The sequence below is a fragment of the Carettochelys insculpta genome, chromosome 11 (genome assembly GCF_033958435.1).
Source record: "Carettochelys insculpta isolate YL-2023 chromosome 11, ASM3395843v1, whole genome shotgun sequence".
NCBI lineage: Eukaryota > Metazoa > Chordata > Testudines > Carettochelyidae > Carettochelys > Carettochelys insculpta.
Genome location: NC_134147.1, coordinates 7,154,387 through 7,171,144, shown reverse-complemented (window position 1 = coordinate 7,171,144; position 16,758 = coordinate 7,154,387). Strand labels below are relative to the sequence as shown.

At 39.7% G+C, this 16,758-nt stretch overlaps 1 protein-coding gene across 8 annotated transcripts in view; it reads left to right on the top strand.

Moving 5' to 3' along the window:
• Positions 1-16,102, top strand: part of PFKFB4 (6-phosphofructo-2-kinase/fructose-2,6-biphosphatase 4) — a 95,483-nt gene extending 79,381 nt beyond the window's left edge. For 6 of the 8 annotated variants that reach the window (XM_075005699.1, XM_075005697.1, XM_075005695.1 and 3 more), the window contains 2 exons: positions 1,933-1,997; positions 12,888-16,102. In XM_075005699.1, coding sequence (XP_074861800.1) covers positions 1,933-1,997; positions 12,888-12,947 — 125 coding nt within the window. In that variant the 3' untranslated portion in view covers positions 12,948-16,102. Of the gene's footprint in view, positions 1-1,932; positions 1,998-6,864; positions 6,956-8,029; positions 8,079-12,887 lie in introns of all 8 variants that reach the window. The other 2 variants (XR_012647008.1, XM_075005696.1) reach the window with 2 other exon arrangements.
• The last annotated feature ends 656 nt before the right edge of the window (positions 16,103-16,758 follow it).

The following is a 16,758-nucleotide window of genomic DNA, read 5'->3' as shown; positions in this document are numbered from 1 at the left end:
AGACACATACCTCTGCCCAGAGAAAAATGAAACACCACCCCTTGACCAGAGGGCTCCCGGGTTGGTCACAGCCCCTTCCCCCGCCTGCCTGGAGGACCCCTGGGCCAGCTGCAACTGTGCCTCCTCTCCATCGATCCTACTCGGGGGGCCCAAAACCTGCATGGGTCATATCAAAAGCCCCCAGAGCAGTTTGGGTCTGGGGAAAGGAGCGGAGATGCAGCTGGGGTGCCTTTGGCTGGGGAGGGAGGGGTGCTGGGAGCTCTTTTGGATGGGATGGCCCAGGACTCCTCTGATGAGGGATGGGGAAGGCACCTGGGGTTTCTCAGGGCGGGTGTCTGTGTGGCAAACCCAGGACTCCTCTGACAGGGCTGGGGGGATGCTCAGGGCTTGTGGCATTTGGCATCTCTGGATAGGGATGGGTCTCATGAGTAAAGCCATGGCGGGAGTTGTGTGTGTGTAAGGAGTTGAGCTGGGGGCCAGCCTCCCCCATGGAGGTCCACCCACCACCCCTGCACCCATGTCTGTGGCCTGCCGAGGCAATTTAAAAAGGCCTGGTGGGGTTCCTTGCTGCCACTATTGCAGCGGTGGCTGGGCCCCCCATGCTCTTTTAAATTGCCCCTGTTGTCTTTTCCTTATCTGTAGAGCTGGGATTTAAACCTTTTGGTGCCTGTGTATGGGGGTTAGGATGCCAATGGAAAAAACTAGAAGAGTTTCACCTTTGGGGCCTTTATGTGGGGTTTTCTGCAGGATAGGGCCATCTGGTCTCATATTTGCCCTCATAGCTAGTTACAAATGGATTTCTTCATTCAAAAAAATCTGCCTCTAAGGAATGGTACAAATGTGTATCACCCTGATTCTTGATATAGGTTTAATTGTTGGAAGTAGGGTGGACTTCTGCTTGATTTGCATTTTGTGAAAGAATGGTTTGATTCACAGTAATTATTAAGTGAAGAGACTAATTAAAATCCACAGAACATCACAAACAATACTTTGCTTTAATGTTCTCTAATGTTTCAGAGCATTTATTAGTATTTAGTAGCCTATTTTATAAAAATAATGCCTTGGTGTAAAATGAAACAAAAACTATAGCCTTTGATTATTAAGCATTGCTAAAGAATGAGGCCAGGCCACCAAACTGCAGAGAATGCAGATTAATGTCAAGTGTCTTTTAGTGTGTTTCTTCTGTGTCTTCAACATGATGAGGGCAGGCTGGTAAATTCTCTCTCTGTTCTGGGCTGTATCAGCTTTGAACGCTGCAAACAATCATTTTATTTTTAAAGCACTGTATAGTTACTACTCAGTAAATGTATCAGCTTTTACTGCAGGCATCTGTTAAAACAACCCAGCTTTTCCGTTTTCTTACTCATCCACGGTGGAAAAGAAATTAGCTTCTCCTTGGAGGTTAGTTTTAGATTTCCATTTGTGTAAATTTAACAGACTGTGCCAGCCTTAGTAATGTGGACTTTTAAAAATCTGAAATATACATACTTTCATTTGCATTCACCATTATCATCAATCTGAGGTTAGTATTTATCTTCTGCACAACAATATGATACTAAGGCTAAAAATACACCACAAATAGAAGTGTGGAATTTTATGATTTGGTGTATGTCCAGCATTTATTTGTTTGTTTATTTATTTATTTATTTATTTTAAACAAAGCTTCTCCATTCTGTCAGGAGTAATAAGAATGTGAGGTTGAAGATTGTGAAAGCTGGCTTCATTGCCAAACTGAAATGAATCTGATCCAGTTGTTACTGGTTCATTCTGAGAGACTAAGGACAATCAGAATTTAGCAAAAGAATTGCAAGTGAAAGCCTAGAGGTGGAGGGAAGGAAGTAATCTAACGTTAGCTATATTGTAACATTTTTAAAAAAGCAACAAAGTTTTCAAAACATTGTGAATCCTAATCAAGTTAATTTCTGCCAACAGGTTGTAAGGTGGAATCTATATTCCTGAATGTTGAAGCTGTAAACACGCACAGAGATAAACCAGAGGTAGGACAAGCATTCAGTATTAATATCTTAATGGATTTTTGAGGTGATTTTTTTTCCTGATCTCTATTAACCACATTTAAAATTGACTTGCTACATCTGCTGAGCACTTAACTTCACACAGCAACTTTGTGTAACCAGTATATTACTCATCTGGGTATTGTTTGCTAGGTAAGTTTTGAAGAGAAATTTTACATCTTAGGCTTATTTTCAAAAATGTTTTGATTTTAGCATCTGGTTCTTTCCAACATATCAACTGTGTGTAGATAGTGCTTCTGTCTAAACCAATTCCTTTTATGTTAGAAAAAACAAACATCAAAGGCTTAGTAATAATCAAAGCAATGAATAAGCTATTTGGTCTGTCATTAATTAGTTTATATCTACTTCACTTTACAAGTACATAATAATGTCTATTAGAGTAAAATTTTGGCTGAGCCCTTTTTCCACCTTGTAAGAGCTGTTGTTAGAAAGCATTGAAGAAGTCTGTCTTGCAGTTACAGAGCTTTGTCAAAACAGAGCATTTTTAGGAATGGTGAGAACCCTAGCATGGAGAAGGAACAGGTGTCTTTGTCATCTTGACCACCTCAAAACAAGTCCAGCCAATTCAGACTTCATCTTTTCACTTCAAAAGATAGTGGCATGTTTACACTGAGATAGCTAACTTGAAATATTTCAGTGTAAAATATTTTTGTTTCGATGTAGATAGTCAAGATTGACCCATACACACTCCATCAGAGGAGCCCAGTGTCTCAGAAGAAGGAAACTGTGTACATGTATAAACTCAGTTAAGAAGTCAGGCTTCCAGTAGCTTACTGCTGTATTAGTGCATCAGAGTATGAGATGTTGCGTGATGCTATAGCATTCTGTAGTTATGTGAGTTTGAGTTGACCATAGTACTGACAAAAGTCTCTGCCCCTAATGAATTATAAAAGCTTACTCAAATGTGTCTAGTCCTTAAGTCTTCCTTGAAGTAAATTGGCTACCATTGCAAAGAATAATATGGACACAGTTGAGGTAAATCCATTAGCACAATATAGTTAATTTATAGTAAGAACTTGGGATTTATGGTGCTGATGAGTTGTGTGTCTGAAGAGATGAGTTTTCCATGTTTTTATCGAAACAAAAAGCAGTCAAGTAGCACTTTAAAGACTAGCAAAATAATTTATTAGGTGAGCTTTTGTGGGACAGACCCACTTCTTCAGACCATAGCCAGGCAAGACCAGACTCAATATTTAAGGCACAGAGAACCAAAAACAGTAAGCAAGGAGGACAAATCAGAAAAAGATAATCAAGGTGAGCAAATCAGAGAGTGGAGGGGTGGGGGGCGGGGGGGAGGTCAAGAATTAGATTAAGCCAAGTATGCAGACGAGCCCCTATAGTGACTCAGAAAGTTCCCGTCCTGGTTTAAACCATGTGTTAATGTGCTGAATTTGAATATAAAAGCCAGCTCGGCTGCTTCCCTTTGAAGAAGAGTGTGAAAATTCTTTTTCAGTAACACACATACCTTTAGTAACAGAGAGTAAGCTGTGCTAGTCTATACACTATCAAAACAAAAAGCAGTCAAGTAGCACTTTAAAGACTAACAAAATGGTTTATTAGGTGAGCTTTCGTGGGACAGGCCCACTTCTTCAGACCATAGCCAGACCAGAACAGACTCTGTGCCTTTTAATATTGAGTCTGTCCCACGAAAGCTCACCTAATAAACCATTTTGCTAGTCTTTAAAGTGCTACATACCTTTAGGTCATTAATAGAATGCCCCATTCCATTAAAATGTTGACTAACTGGTTTGTGGATCTGGAGTGTTTTGATGTCTGTTTTGTGCCCATTAATCCTTTGTCTAAGGGAGTTAGAAGTCTGTCCAATATACAAAGCACCTGGGCATTGTTGGCACATGATGGCATATATAATGTTAGTAGAGGAGCATGAGAGAGTGCCCGTATGTTTTTATGTATGAAAATAATAGGGGTGTATGTGGAACATGGCAGATCTTTGAATATATATGGCATTTATGTGACAGTTATTGCATGTTGTTTGGTAGGCTTTGCAAGAAGTTGTATGGTCTTAGCTACACTCAGCTGATAAAACATAGCTGGTATAATCAAGCGCTCTCTTGTGTGGGGCTTTTATTATGTTTTTATGTCATCACTTTAATTTCTTCTTTTCCTTCATACATTACATTTTGCCACAGTTTTAATATATTCGTCTTGCCACTGCCTGCATATTATGGTGAAAGCCACTAAATAGGAACAGCATAAGTACTGGCGTGCTTTCTGCGGGAACAAGTATCAGAGCAGTAGTCTTATTAGTCTTTATCTGCAAAAGCAGCAAGGAATCTGTTGGCACTTGAAAGACTCAGAGATTTATTTGGGCATATGCTTTTGTGGAGGAAATCCCACTTTGTCTCATACATCTGACAGTGGGTTTCTGCCCAGGAAAGCTTATGCTCAGATCAATCTACTGGTCTTTATGGTGCCACTGGATTCCTTGGCATTTCTGAGGGAACACTTCACCTCACCTGTCAGATGGGATTCTGACAAATTGAACGTGTTCATTACCAACAAAGTGAAATTTTTTTTCAGTGATAATCCAAATTACAGTCTCCTGGATTTCAGATGAGTGCTGCTGATTAACTTTAATTTGCCAAGATGTCTTATAGCATGCTGTGCATTTACAGGAAATTGCTTTAATAAGCATGAAGATGATAGCTTATTAAAAGTGCTTATTTTTGAAGAGAGCCTCTTGCTTCACTGCATTAGCTTGAAGTTTTTGATAGGTAACTGGACACCTAAGGCTGGTGCTGAGCACCTTTTGATCTGAGTGTTTCACAAACTGTGCACATCTGAAAAGTAATCATGCTTAGGGAGAATGGCAGAAGTGAAGCAACAACTGTACGTTAGTGAAACTAGTGGAAAGTTTTGTCCAGGGATATCAGGGCAAGCCCAAGTTTTACAGGGAAGACCCATGTGAATTTTATTACCCATAAAGAGTCTTAAACAGGGCCTGTAATAGGACATGCCTAATGAGGCATGATGAAAAGCTAAGTTGATCAGATCAGAATTAAAGCATGACATTAGAGTGTAAAATATTTTTTTTTGAATTTTATTTCAGAAGGGAAGTTTAATGATTTTTGTATGACAGTAAAGTCTTTTTTTTTGCTACACATCTTAGTCCATCCATTAGAGAGAAACTGGTGGTTCATGGCAAAAATTCATTGTAGGATGCATTAATTCATTTTTTATTGTAAAGAAAAGAGGAATTTGCTTATCCTAGCATACAGTCCGAGAGGTGAAGAAAGTGAAACACATGTAAGCCAACTGCCCAACCCTGTTTTAAAAATGGAACATATATTTTTGGAATTGAAAGTACCTTGGTCTGAACCTGAATACACATGATTTGTTTGTTTGTTTTTTAAAGTAGTAGGTAGGGTGTCAGGGCTGTTTCAGGAAGTGTCTTCAGCCTTCTGTCACCAGAACTCTGCATTTGCCTTGACAGAGTTATCCCTCCAAAATTTGAGGCATAACACTCTGCCAACAGAGTACTGTTGACAGAAGTGTGGCGTGGACACTTCTGTCAACGGAGAAAACTTCAGGTTGCCAGGTGGCACCATCTGACAACAGAACTAGAGCACGAGATCAAGGCCCTTGAAATGAGGCTGTACCGTAAGCTTCTTAACATCCCGTACACGGCATGTATTAGTAATGAAGAGGTCAGAAACATCAACTCAGCAGTAGGACCTCATCACGGCCTACTGTCCAGAGTGTAAAAGAGAAGAATAAGATGGTATGGACACGCAACGAGATCATCAGGCCTGTCCAAGACCATACTGCAAGGCACAGTCAATGGCAAAAGGAGACGTGGCAGACAGAAAAAGCAATGGATAGACAACGTTAAAGAATGGACAGGGATGAGCTTTGCCGCAACTCAAGAATTGGCGCAAGACTGCCAAAGATGGAGAGACGCTATAGAGAACGTTGTCATGAAGGTGCCCCAATGACCTTGGTCAAGGGACTGATGATGATGATGACCATTTGCAGAGCTGCCATCCCGCTTTCTGTCACCAGAGGGCAGTGCAGCCTAGCAGTTCACTATCAACTGAGCAAGTTGTGTGGATCAGGAATCTGTTGACAGATGTTCTGTAGAGGTTGGTTTCTCTGTCATCAGTAACTTCTGTTGACACGTGCCTCTAGTGTAACACAGCCTCAAGTGAATAGGTACTTTTGATTTGGAGAGTATTGTTGTAGGCCCTTAACTTGAGCTACATAGGTTCAACCATCGTCAGGCTTAGCAGCTAGGGTGTAAAGTATGCACTGCATTCAACATGGTTAATACTGTGTAACTTCTGCAAAATAATCATAGGTCTATTTATTTTTTTTAATCTTGGAGGAGGGATTTTGTCACAACTCACCATATCAGGCGTAGTTTTTTGTATTTGAAACTAGCTATGTTACAGGTAAAGTGAAGATCATGATAGGGAGAGGGCAGTGTGCAGCTTGAGTTCCAGAACACCTTGTTACTCAGGGACAGCAGTTTAGAGTCAGAGCACATTGCAAATTAAATATGTGCTCAGTTGGTTTCCTGGGTAGAAATGAATTTAAGCACATACTTAAGAGTTTTCCTGGTTGGAGCCTATAACAGGCATCCTCTACATGTTAATAACTGAAGTTTTAGCAGTAAGATTTATGTAGGATTGATAGCTATAAGTTTTGCTGCTGTATATGCTAACACATTTAAAAGCTGTTACTTCACTGAATTTTCTGAGTGAAAAATCTTTCGTTGAAGTGCAGCTGTGTACTTGTGAAGGATTAATATTTTACTGCTGCTTATTGCTTCATGATAAATATTTTCCTCTGTATTTTTATTATCACACAGAATGTAGACATTTCCAGACCACCTGAGGAAGCTCTTGTAACAGTCCCTGATCACCAGTGAACCTGTGTCCAGATCAGCTATCAAACATGTGGTGCTGTTTTCATCCTATTACTTTAAAATACATCTTGAAAAAATCATTCCAATCACTTTTAAATCAGTTACAAAAATACTTCAATCATTGCACAGCACATAATGTCTAAAATTATCCAGACATAGTGAAACTGTATTATACTAATTCACGGTGGATGAATTGTTGAACCTTAATTGGCTGTTGTTTTGAATGCTGTTTTTTTAAGGGTTGCTATAATCCTGTGATCTTACATCTTTAATTTTTCCACTGATTATTTTTCAGGTCCAGTAACCACTGGGCATTAGTTGAAGTCTGAAAGCTATGATGCAAAAAAATTGAGTGTGATAAGCACAAGCTGGGCACAAGTAGTATTTGTTTCCCTGACCTTGGGAGTGATTGGACTGTAACTGTAGCAGAAAATAACATTTCCATAGTTAGCAAAAAATGTAGTTCTACTGATCCATAATGCTAGTGTGGTAGATCTGCTGGATTACCAAATTCTTTAATAATGCATATTTGGGGAGGAGATAAGCAGGCTTTGTTCCAGACTTGGAACATAAGTAGAAGAATATGAATAATTTTTATTGTGTGTGGCTTTTCTTAAAATATACTTCTCCATTGAATGGATGTCAGAGTACATGGTAACAATTTTAATTTGGCTTCTTTTGTTTAAGAATTAGATAGAAACACAGAATCATAAAGCTCCCTATTCGTGGTCTGGCATGCAGCAGCCATGCTTAGGTTATGTCTAAACTAGGAAACTAGGCTGAATTTGTTAAGGTTGATTTTTGTAGCACCCAAATTTGTGAAGTCAAGGGTGCGTGTCCACTCTGTCACATGAAGTCAATGGAGTGCATGCCCATTAGAGCGGGCAGCTTTGACTTCATGAGCAATGCACTGTGGCTACCTATCCCACACAGTTCCTGCTGCCCCCTTGCATTGTGGGTTAAGCTTCCAATGTCTGATAGGGCAGAAACATGCCACAGGGGGTTCTGGGTGTCATTGTCAGCCTTCCACAGTGCATTCCCCCCCCCCCCCCCCCGGGAAAGCAATAGCAAAAATGTGTTTTTACGCCCTTCTTTCATATCTGTGCAGATGCCATTGCAAAGACATCATGGAGCTTGTCCAGCTTCAAACCCTGATGGCAAGTATTATGAACAGCTCATGCATTGTGCTGCAGTACCTGCAGAGCCTAAGCAGCCTTCAGAGCAATAAACACTCTGAGAAAGATATGGATATACATTAATGTATAGAGAGGAAGAATGAGGAGATGCTGACTGCACTCAATGCTTTGTACGTAATGGCGTACCAGTTCTGGTGCTGTGAAACAAGCTCAGAGTGGTAGGACAGCATTGTTCTGCAGATATGGGACAATCAGCAGTGGCTACAAAACTGGCTCATGCTAAAGGCTATTTTCATGGAACTTTGCAAATTGTTTTCCCCTGCCTTGATGTTCTGCAATACCAAAATGAGACCTGCTCTGACTGTTCAGAAGTGAGTGTCAGTAGCTCTGTGGAAGTTTGCAATGCCACACAGCTACCAGTCAGTGGACAATCATTTTGGAGTGGGCCAATCTACAGAGGGGGCTGCTGTGATCCAGGTAGCAAAGCAATCAATACCCTTCTACTACAAAGGACGATAACTCTGGGAAACATGCAGGACATAGGGAATCCCATTGTGGCAAAACCATCCACTAACTGCAATGGGGTGATACATGGAACACACATGCCTATCTTGGCACCAGACCACCTTGCCACAGGGTACATAAATCACAAGGGGTACTTCTGTTTGGTGTTGCACGTGTTAGATCATAAGGGTCATTTCACTGACATAAATGTGGGATGGTTGGGAAAGGTAGATTATGTGCACCACTTTAGAAATGCCGGTCTGTTCAGAAAGGTTCAAAATGGAAGTTTCTTCCCAGACCAGAAAATCACCATTGGAGACATGTAGATGCCAGTAGCAATCTTGGGTGATCCAGCTTACTCCTTGCTTCCTTGCCTCATAAAGCCATACACAGAGAGCCTGGAGCAGTTCAGCTGCAGGCTGAGCAAGTACAGAATGGTGGTAGAATGTGCATCTGGCTGTTTAAAAGCCAGGTTCAAGAGCCTCCTGTCTCTGTTAAACCTCAGCAAAAGCAAAATTCCCCTCATAATGGCAGCTTGTTGTGTGCTCCATAACTTATGTCAGAGTTGGAGGGAAATTTCATGCCAGGCAGGAAGGCCTAGGCAGAGCACCATGAGTATCCAGATACCAGGGCAATGAGGAGAGCACAGGGAGGGGTACTGCTAATCAGGGAAGCTTTGAAAAACAGCTTTATGAATGACCAGACAGCAACATGACAGTCATGTCTTTTGTGCTTAAGGAAGTGCTCCCTGTATGACATGTCCATACTTGTAAAACTTATAACACACCCCCATCTGCCATGCAACACAAGTAGTAAAGACACTGTTTGTGAAAGCTTAATTTTTTTTATTCAGGAGACAGTAAAAGAGTTCATGGCAGGGGCTCTGATGGTGGGTAAGCAAGGCCAAGAGGTATTATGCCATAGTGGGTGGGGGAATGCCCTGGGACACCTCCAGGAATGCAGTCATGTAAACCAGAGATGTGAAAAAGTAATAAGAGAGTGAGTGTAGCCCATTGCTTAGGAGAGCCCATATGATTGTACATATACAGTAAACTCATATCTGGCAGCCCCAGGACTGGGAAGTTGCCAGATATGCAAATATTCTGGTTAATAGAAAAACATGCCTAGCAATACATAACACTAAAGAAAAACAAGATTAGATATTAAGAAGCAAACAAAAATGTATGCAGAGTACTTTATTTACCAACAACAGTAACATTGCACACTGGAAGCATATACTGTATTTGCTATATTTATTTGTATTTACTTTCACTCTACTGTACTTTTGGAAAAAGTAACTAAAATTTACTTATGGTTAAAATGCTGGTTATTTGAGAGTTCCAGATGATAGAATGCTGGATATGAAAGCGTTAACAACTACTTGTCTGGTTTCTTTCTAAAAGATATTGTCCTCCCTACTTCATTCCCTACTTTTTCTTGCAAACTAAATGTATCCTGGAGAAAGGCAGAAGCCCTGTTCAGCAATCTGAAGACTTGTGTGATTCCTGCCTGTAAAAGACACTATTTTTCTCTCTCACCCATCCTGGTTTCATTTTCTCTCACAGACATGGTTGCTATACGCTGCTATGTGAGATGTATAAGGTGTGGGATTGTGGCCAGAACCTATCATTACTAGACAGTGTAGATATGTCATGCTTCCCCTCCTTGTCCAAATTCTTTCTTCCTCATTGCGCTCCTTCTAAGAGGGGTTGTCTCTCTCTTTTTTCCCCTTGGGTTTACATCTACTTGTCTGTAGTCTACTATGTACTACTTCTTGATCTCTTATTTCCCTGGCTTGCCTGGAATTTGGCTTTTTGCCTTCCATCTTTTTTGATTTCACAGCAGATACCCAGCTTTCAAGATACTGTAACCATTACTGGGGGCTCTTTGGTTGCCGACATAGACAACCCTTCAATAACTTAGTTGAAGGAAAGAAGTAGGTTGGATATTAGGAAAAACTACTTGACCAGGAGGGTGGTGAAGCAGTGGAGTGTGTTGCCTAGAGAGGTGGTGGAATCTCCATCCCTAGAGGTTTTTAAGTCCCAGCTGGACAATCTCCTGGTTGGGATGACTTAGTTGGCGTTGACTCTGCTTGAAGCAGGGGGCTGGACTCGGAGACCTCCTGAGGTCCCTTCCAACACTGTGATTCTAAGGTGACTGCTGAATGTGTCATTTTGATCCTAGTGCTGCACAAGCTGGACACAAGGAAAAATGATGAAGTGAGTCTGTGCTCACGAAAGCTCATGCTCAAAACTTTTCTGTTAGTCTATAAGGTGCCACAGGACCCTTCGCTGCTGTCATTACTCCTTGTGGCCATTCAGAGATTGACTTGCTGAAGGCCAAATATCCATAGCCAAGTGCTATTTCCAAATCCTTTACAGTCTTTTCCAAAAGAAGGGCAGTCACTCAGCCCCAGAATTTGGTCTCTGCTAGCTTGTTTCATAGGAGATTATTATGCCTTTTCCTCCATATTAATTGCATAAGTAGAGCTAGATTTGTCGCAAATAGATTAGAGATAAAAATGGATTTCTGTTTTTCAGATACTTAGCTTTTGAGTGCACTTTGTATGTGGTTAGTGTATGTCTTTTTATTAATATAGGTTTTATAGATCTACAAGAATATTTTAAAGGCACATATAAAAATAAAACCACAAAAATTAACTAACAATTGTGGTTGTAGGGCATATTGTCAGGCATAGAATCTTGAAACATGTTTAAACTTATTTTGAATCCGAATTGTGTTCCATAGACTTCATAGTATCCCATTAATTCTATTAAAAAGCACTGAGCTGCTTGCAACTAATCATCCCCAAATAAATTTTGAGACTCTCTATTTTTCAACTTCTATTAATTCACGTCGTTGACTGGTTTATGCTGTAGAGGAGGAACTTGATATTTGTATTGCAGTAGCTTTGCCCCTTCATTGTCCTTCAGACCAGTACAAAATTAGAAAAAGTGTTCAGATATCTTTAGAGACTATTAAAGGATGAGGATTTTTTTTTCCTGGTGAAATTTGTGCATTTCATGAGACCCTGAGGTGGAGTAATAAAAGCAAATTCAGGTAGATTTTTCATTAAAGGTAACTTATAATGTTGATAATAAAAGAATAATTTTGTGGTTAAAACATAGAACTGGAAATGATCTGTGGTAAAATCAGGAATAGGTTCTGTGTCCCTGTTTAATAACGGTCCTTCGCAAAGCCAGTGGGAGTCCTTTCTATGACACCATTGCTCTTTGCAGCTGATGTTTTCGCTTGTTTTTAAACAGGAACGGAGCTTGAAAGGAAGGACTCTGAATTAGAGAAGCCTAAGTGTGCAAATCTTTCCTGCGAGATTGGTAGCTTTGTTACTTCTCAGATAACATTTATATGGTTTCAAAATGAACTTCGTATGCTAGCCAAGCAGCTTTGGGGCAGCACTGCAGTCAGCTGGTAGAAAACGTGGTTTTAAAATCACATCTATATGCCATCCTGTGTCATCTGTCTCTGTAACATGCATGCTAGTGTCCATATGCCCTGATAGTAAATGTGTGCTTGTTAGGAGGGGAGAGTAGACCAATCAGTTTTATTTACACATTGCTTATCCAGCAAATAACTTTGGATGTAAGTCTTTTGCCTTATGCGCTTAATTTGTGTTTTATTTTTGAGACCAGAAAAGAGAGTCCATGAAAAATGTTTTTTCTAAGAATGCAGATACCAGCAAAACTGAACAAACTGTATTTCAGTTAATATAAATCTGCTACTGGCTAATAAAACTTGAAATATGAGCAGCTATTTTTTTAGGGACGAGTATGTGAATAACTTGGGGACCTGGTTCATATTCCTCTCTTAGTCCAGTAGGGAGAGCCTAATGCCCAGGGCTGTGTGAAAGCTATTACTAAGTAAATAGTGCTACCTCATTTTCCAATGCAGTCATTGCGAGGCTGTGTCTGAGTTTATGCTTGTACAAGGAGTAAAGCTCCGTCAAAAATGACGTAGAGCACCGTGAGGACAAGGAACCACATCTTTGAAGATAAATTTAAGACTCAAGCTCAGTGGAAATATGAGAGTGTTTTCACAGCTGGTGTAATGGATGTCATAAATAATTATTTTTTATTGACAGAAAAGAAGACCTGTGATGTGATATTAGTGAGTTGGCTTTGTATAAAACTTAATAGCGAACATGAACTTTTAATCTTGGTTTTTTGTACTCTGGCTGATATCCTTATGTGTCATTTTATTAAATCTTCTGAGGAAAATGAGCATCCAAGGTGTCATAGATGGAGTAAAAGCCTACAGCAATGTGTGGAGAAACTTTGCTTAAATCTCTTTCCTGTCTTTGATTTGCAGAATGTAGGTGTAGATCGCTCGAGAGAGGAAGCCCTGAGAACGGTTCCTAATCATCTATAACCCCCATGGACCATGACAATATCCCCTGCCTGCTGGAGAAGCACTAAGGAAATAGCTCAGGTACATGAGACTGGAGAAGACCTCCAAGGAGATCAAGCACTGTCAAATGCACACACTCCGCTTGACTGTAGGACTTTTAGAATGTGATTCGGTGACTTGTGGGAAAACCCATGTTTCTGGAAAACTCTAAGTGCTAAAAGTTGAAGTGTGCAAGACTGGCAATACTTATGGGAAACCCAGTGAATTTACTTACATTTTTTTTCTGTGAATATGTAGTTGTTCAGTTGTTTTTATTTTTCACCTGTGGATCATGCAAGATTGTTAATTGCTCTGGCCAGCTTATTGTCAAGTTTTAACTGAACTTTTTACATTTTCAGTAATGGTTTTTCTAAGAGAACCTCTTTTTTTCTTTTTAAATCCTGTGAATGACTGCCAAGAATTAGATGGCTTGTTTTAAAAAGTGTGTGTGTGTGTGTGTGTGTGTGTGTGTGTGTGTGTGTGTACACATATATACAATGTATTTGAAATTCTGCATTTAATGCATTGGAGGCTCCATTTGATAGAAAAACAATTCATGTGGGAGGCTTGCCCCCAACAGAATTTCTCAAGTACTCTTTCCCACCCCTTCTCCTCAACCTCCATCTATGTTTCAGCATAGTTCAGGTGTTGCAAAGCACGCTGTGTGTGTTTTTGAAGGAGGGATGACCCTTGACAGTGAGAGGGACTTTCCTCTATCTTCTCTGTACAAAACAGCATTTTGTACCATTGTACACAGTTGATTTATAAAGGAAGAATGGTTTTAAGAACACGTAGTTGGCTTGTTAAGTCTAAAGTACTCGAGGAAGAGATTATAAAAAGGAAAGATGACAGATATCCTTTGGCATATCTGTCCTGTCAAGGTGAAACAAACTTTCCAAGAGAGGACACAACTTCCACGTTCAGGGTGAAATACAATCCCATTCATTGGGCCCTCAAAAGACTCAGTGCATTACTTGACCCAGTTCAATGTGAACCCCAAGTGAGCTCTAATGGAGTGAATTTTGTCCTTAAAATGTTTCTCTGTATGGGAGCATTAAGTCGATAGAGGAGAATGATAAAATAGGATTTTAGCCCCCTGAGAATTGTATAAATACAAAAAACCCTTGGGTGAAATTGGAAATTGATTTTTTTTTAAAGTCATCTTTATTTAGATTTTAAAATCTTTGTCAGTGAAACTACACATGCATTTGTATCTGATGTCACGACCATACACTACCTTTATTGTTCCAAGCCAATATATATACAGGTTGAACCTCTCTCATCCAGCACACTCTTGTCCGGCAGCATTTGTAATGATTTTAGTTACCTGGATAACCACTTATCATGGGTGTGTCCAAGTTTCCAGTGGTCTCATGAAGTTAGTTTATAGCCGTCAGTCCTGGTTCATAATGTTCTGTGCTGTTTAGTTGTAATTTATCCCCAAATGTCTTCTAAGAGCCCAGTAAGCAGTGGAAGTGTTAGCAATGCTGCTAAACAATACTGACCTCCTGTGCACCAGCAATTTCTCTCATTTGGCACCAATCAATCATATCCTGTGGGTGTTGGACTAGAGAGGTGCGACCTATAGTGATAGAATTTAGTTGGCAGTACAGTAGATATGTCCTAATTGTAAATGAAATAAAGAAAGCTACCTAAGAGTATTGGAGTATTTTTTTAATATCGGTATTTGGTGGTTAATCCAACTCTGGCTTTCATCTATTAATACATTTAGTTGAATTTCAGTCTAGAGAATTGGGTTCTGTCGAGGTAGCTTTGTAGGCAAGGGCTAATTTTTTTTGTTTCTGTTTTTAAGCAGGGCAGGGGACTCTAATATAATGTGCTGCTGTTGTGATTTGGTTTATTAAGCTAATCTTAGCAATATAGTTAATGTACTGGAAGTAAGCCATATTGCTAGATTTCATTTCAGAAAACTAATGCGTAGGATATCAAAAACACTTGCTTGGAACCTTAGCCTCTAAAGCTTGTTGTCTGTAATCCATGCATCCAATAGTATGCATTTAAAAGCATGTAATGTATTTATTTAGATGTATTGACAGCTATTGTGTATGGTTAGAGCACAAAGCACTACTAAGATGTTTGTTGATGCACAGCAAAATAAACCCTAAAGGTGTTTCTGTTGGAGGGGGAAGAGATGCTGTATGATGGTATCCCTTCTGACAACCAGTTAATAAATCAGAAAGATAGCCCTGTCCTTTAACTCGCCCTGTTTCCTCTGGATCTGGGCCACACAACCTACATTAGGGACTATTTATGTTTAATGATGGTAAATTGAAGAAGCTTAGCTTTTATCCATAGTTATCCAAGGCAAATGCCCAAGTATTATTTTCTTAATATGCTTTGAAAAGCAGAGGTTTACCAAGGTAGTTTGGACTACTGTAATTTTGAGTCTGGTCCTGGCAAAAGAAGCTTGATAATAAAAGAAATGTTTCCCTATGTGCGTTTTTAATCTTAGAACTTTCAGAGGTGCTGTAAAATTATATATGGCTAAATGTTTTATGTATAGTAGATTTTTTTATAGACTGCTTTTAAACATACAGTGATCAGAGCGGTTTCTCATTTGCAGGATGAATGCATAATAAAAATAATCATGTACAAGTGTGAATAAATTATATGTCAGTACTTGAAAATAAAAAGAACATGAAGCTGCCAATTCTGTTTTAATTTACAGATAATGTTATTGACTGCATCTGACCTGCTTGATTAGTAAAACACACACACAAAAGACTAGAATGTAAAAATAAGTAAATGATCACCTCCATCTCCTCTGTAAAAAAAAAAAAAAAAAATTGTAAGTTCTGGGAATACATTGTACAAGAGTTATTCATTGCTGTCTAAAAGATGTATACATATTCCCATCTGTTTTGGAAAAGTGAGTCATTATCCAAAAGAGTTAATTACTAAACGTGGCTTTTATGTTGACAAGTATCAGAGAGGTAGCCGTGTTAGTCTGTAGCTTCAAGAACAACAAAAAGTCTTGTTTTATGTATGTTTTTATGTTGCAGTTCTTAGATGGGATTAAACTAACTTTTCTGACATGGCTGGCCTTCAACTTAGTCTTCTAGGCAAAATGAATCTTCTGTGATCTTTGAGTCAAGTAATAAAGATCAAATGATAAAGTTCAAGATCTTTGTGTTTCTTTCCTTGTCTCCTTAGACCAGCTTTGCTATAGTAACATATGGAGCTGTGTAAATATCTTCTCAGGTTTTGGTACATTTGTCCACTGTAGAATGTTGTGAAATACATTTTGTGAAAAGTATTTTAGATATGTGAGAGTACAGGTTAAGATCTTCTTTGAGGAGTGTCCCTGGGCATGATCCACTTGAGGTATCTGAGCGCCTCTAGTCAGAGATTTGTGGTAGCAGTGTATTTGATCGGCTATATACAGAGCAGCAGGCTTGTGTTGTTCCGAGCAGCTATCCCATATGTGCAGTCAAGTGCCTCCTCAGTTCCATCTCTACTACCTTTGGCTTCAGTCAGAAGAACTGCAGCACCCTCTGAAAACTTTTCCCTCTGTTTTTGCCTACCTTTAGCCTTTTTTATTATTAGTTTTTGTGCTCTAAGGCACCATTTTTTCTTCTTTCCCTCCAAATAAACAAAACCACCAAACCTCTTTTTTTTTTTTTTTTTTGCCTCAGTGGTCATTGGATGGCCTCTTGGCTGTGCTGGGCTCCCCTGGCTTCAAACGTTGTTTAACCTGCAGATTGTCCACTCCAGTCTGAGTGACACTCAGCATCTCTTGTTTAGCAGAAGCACACGTTCCTCAGAAGCGTCA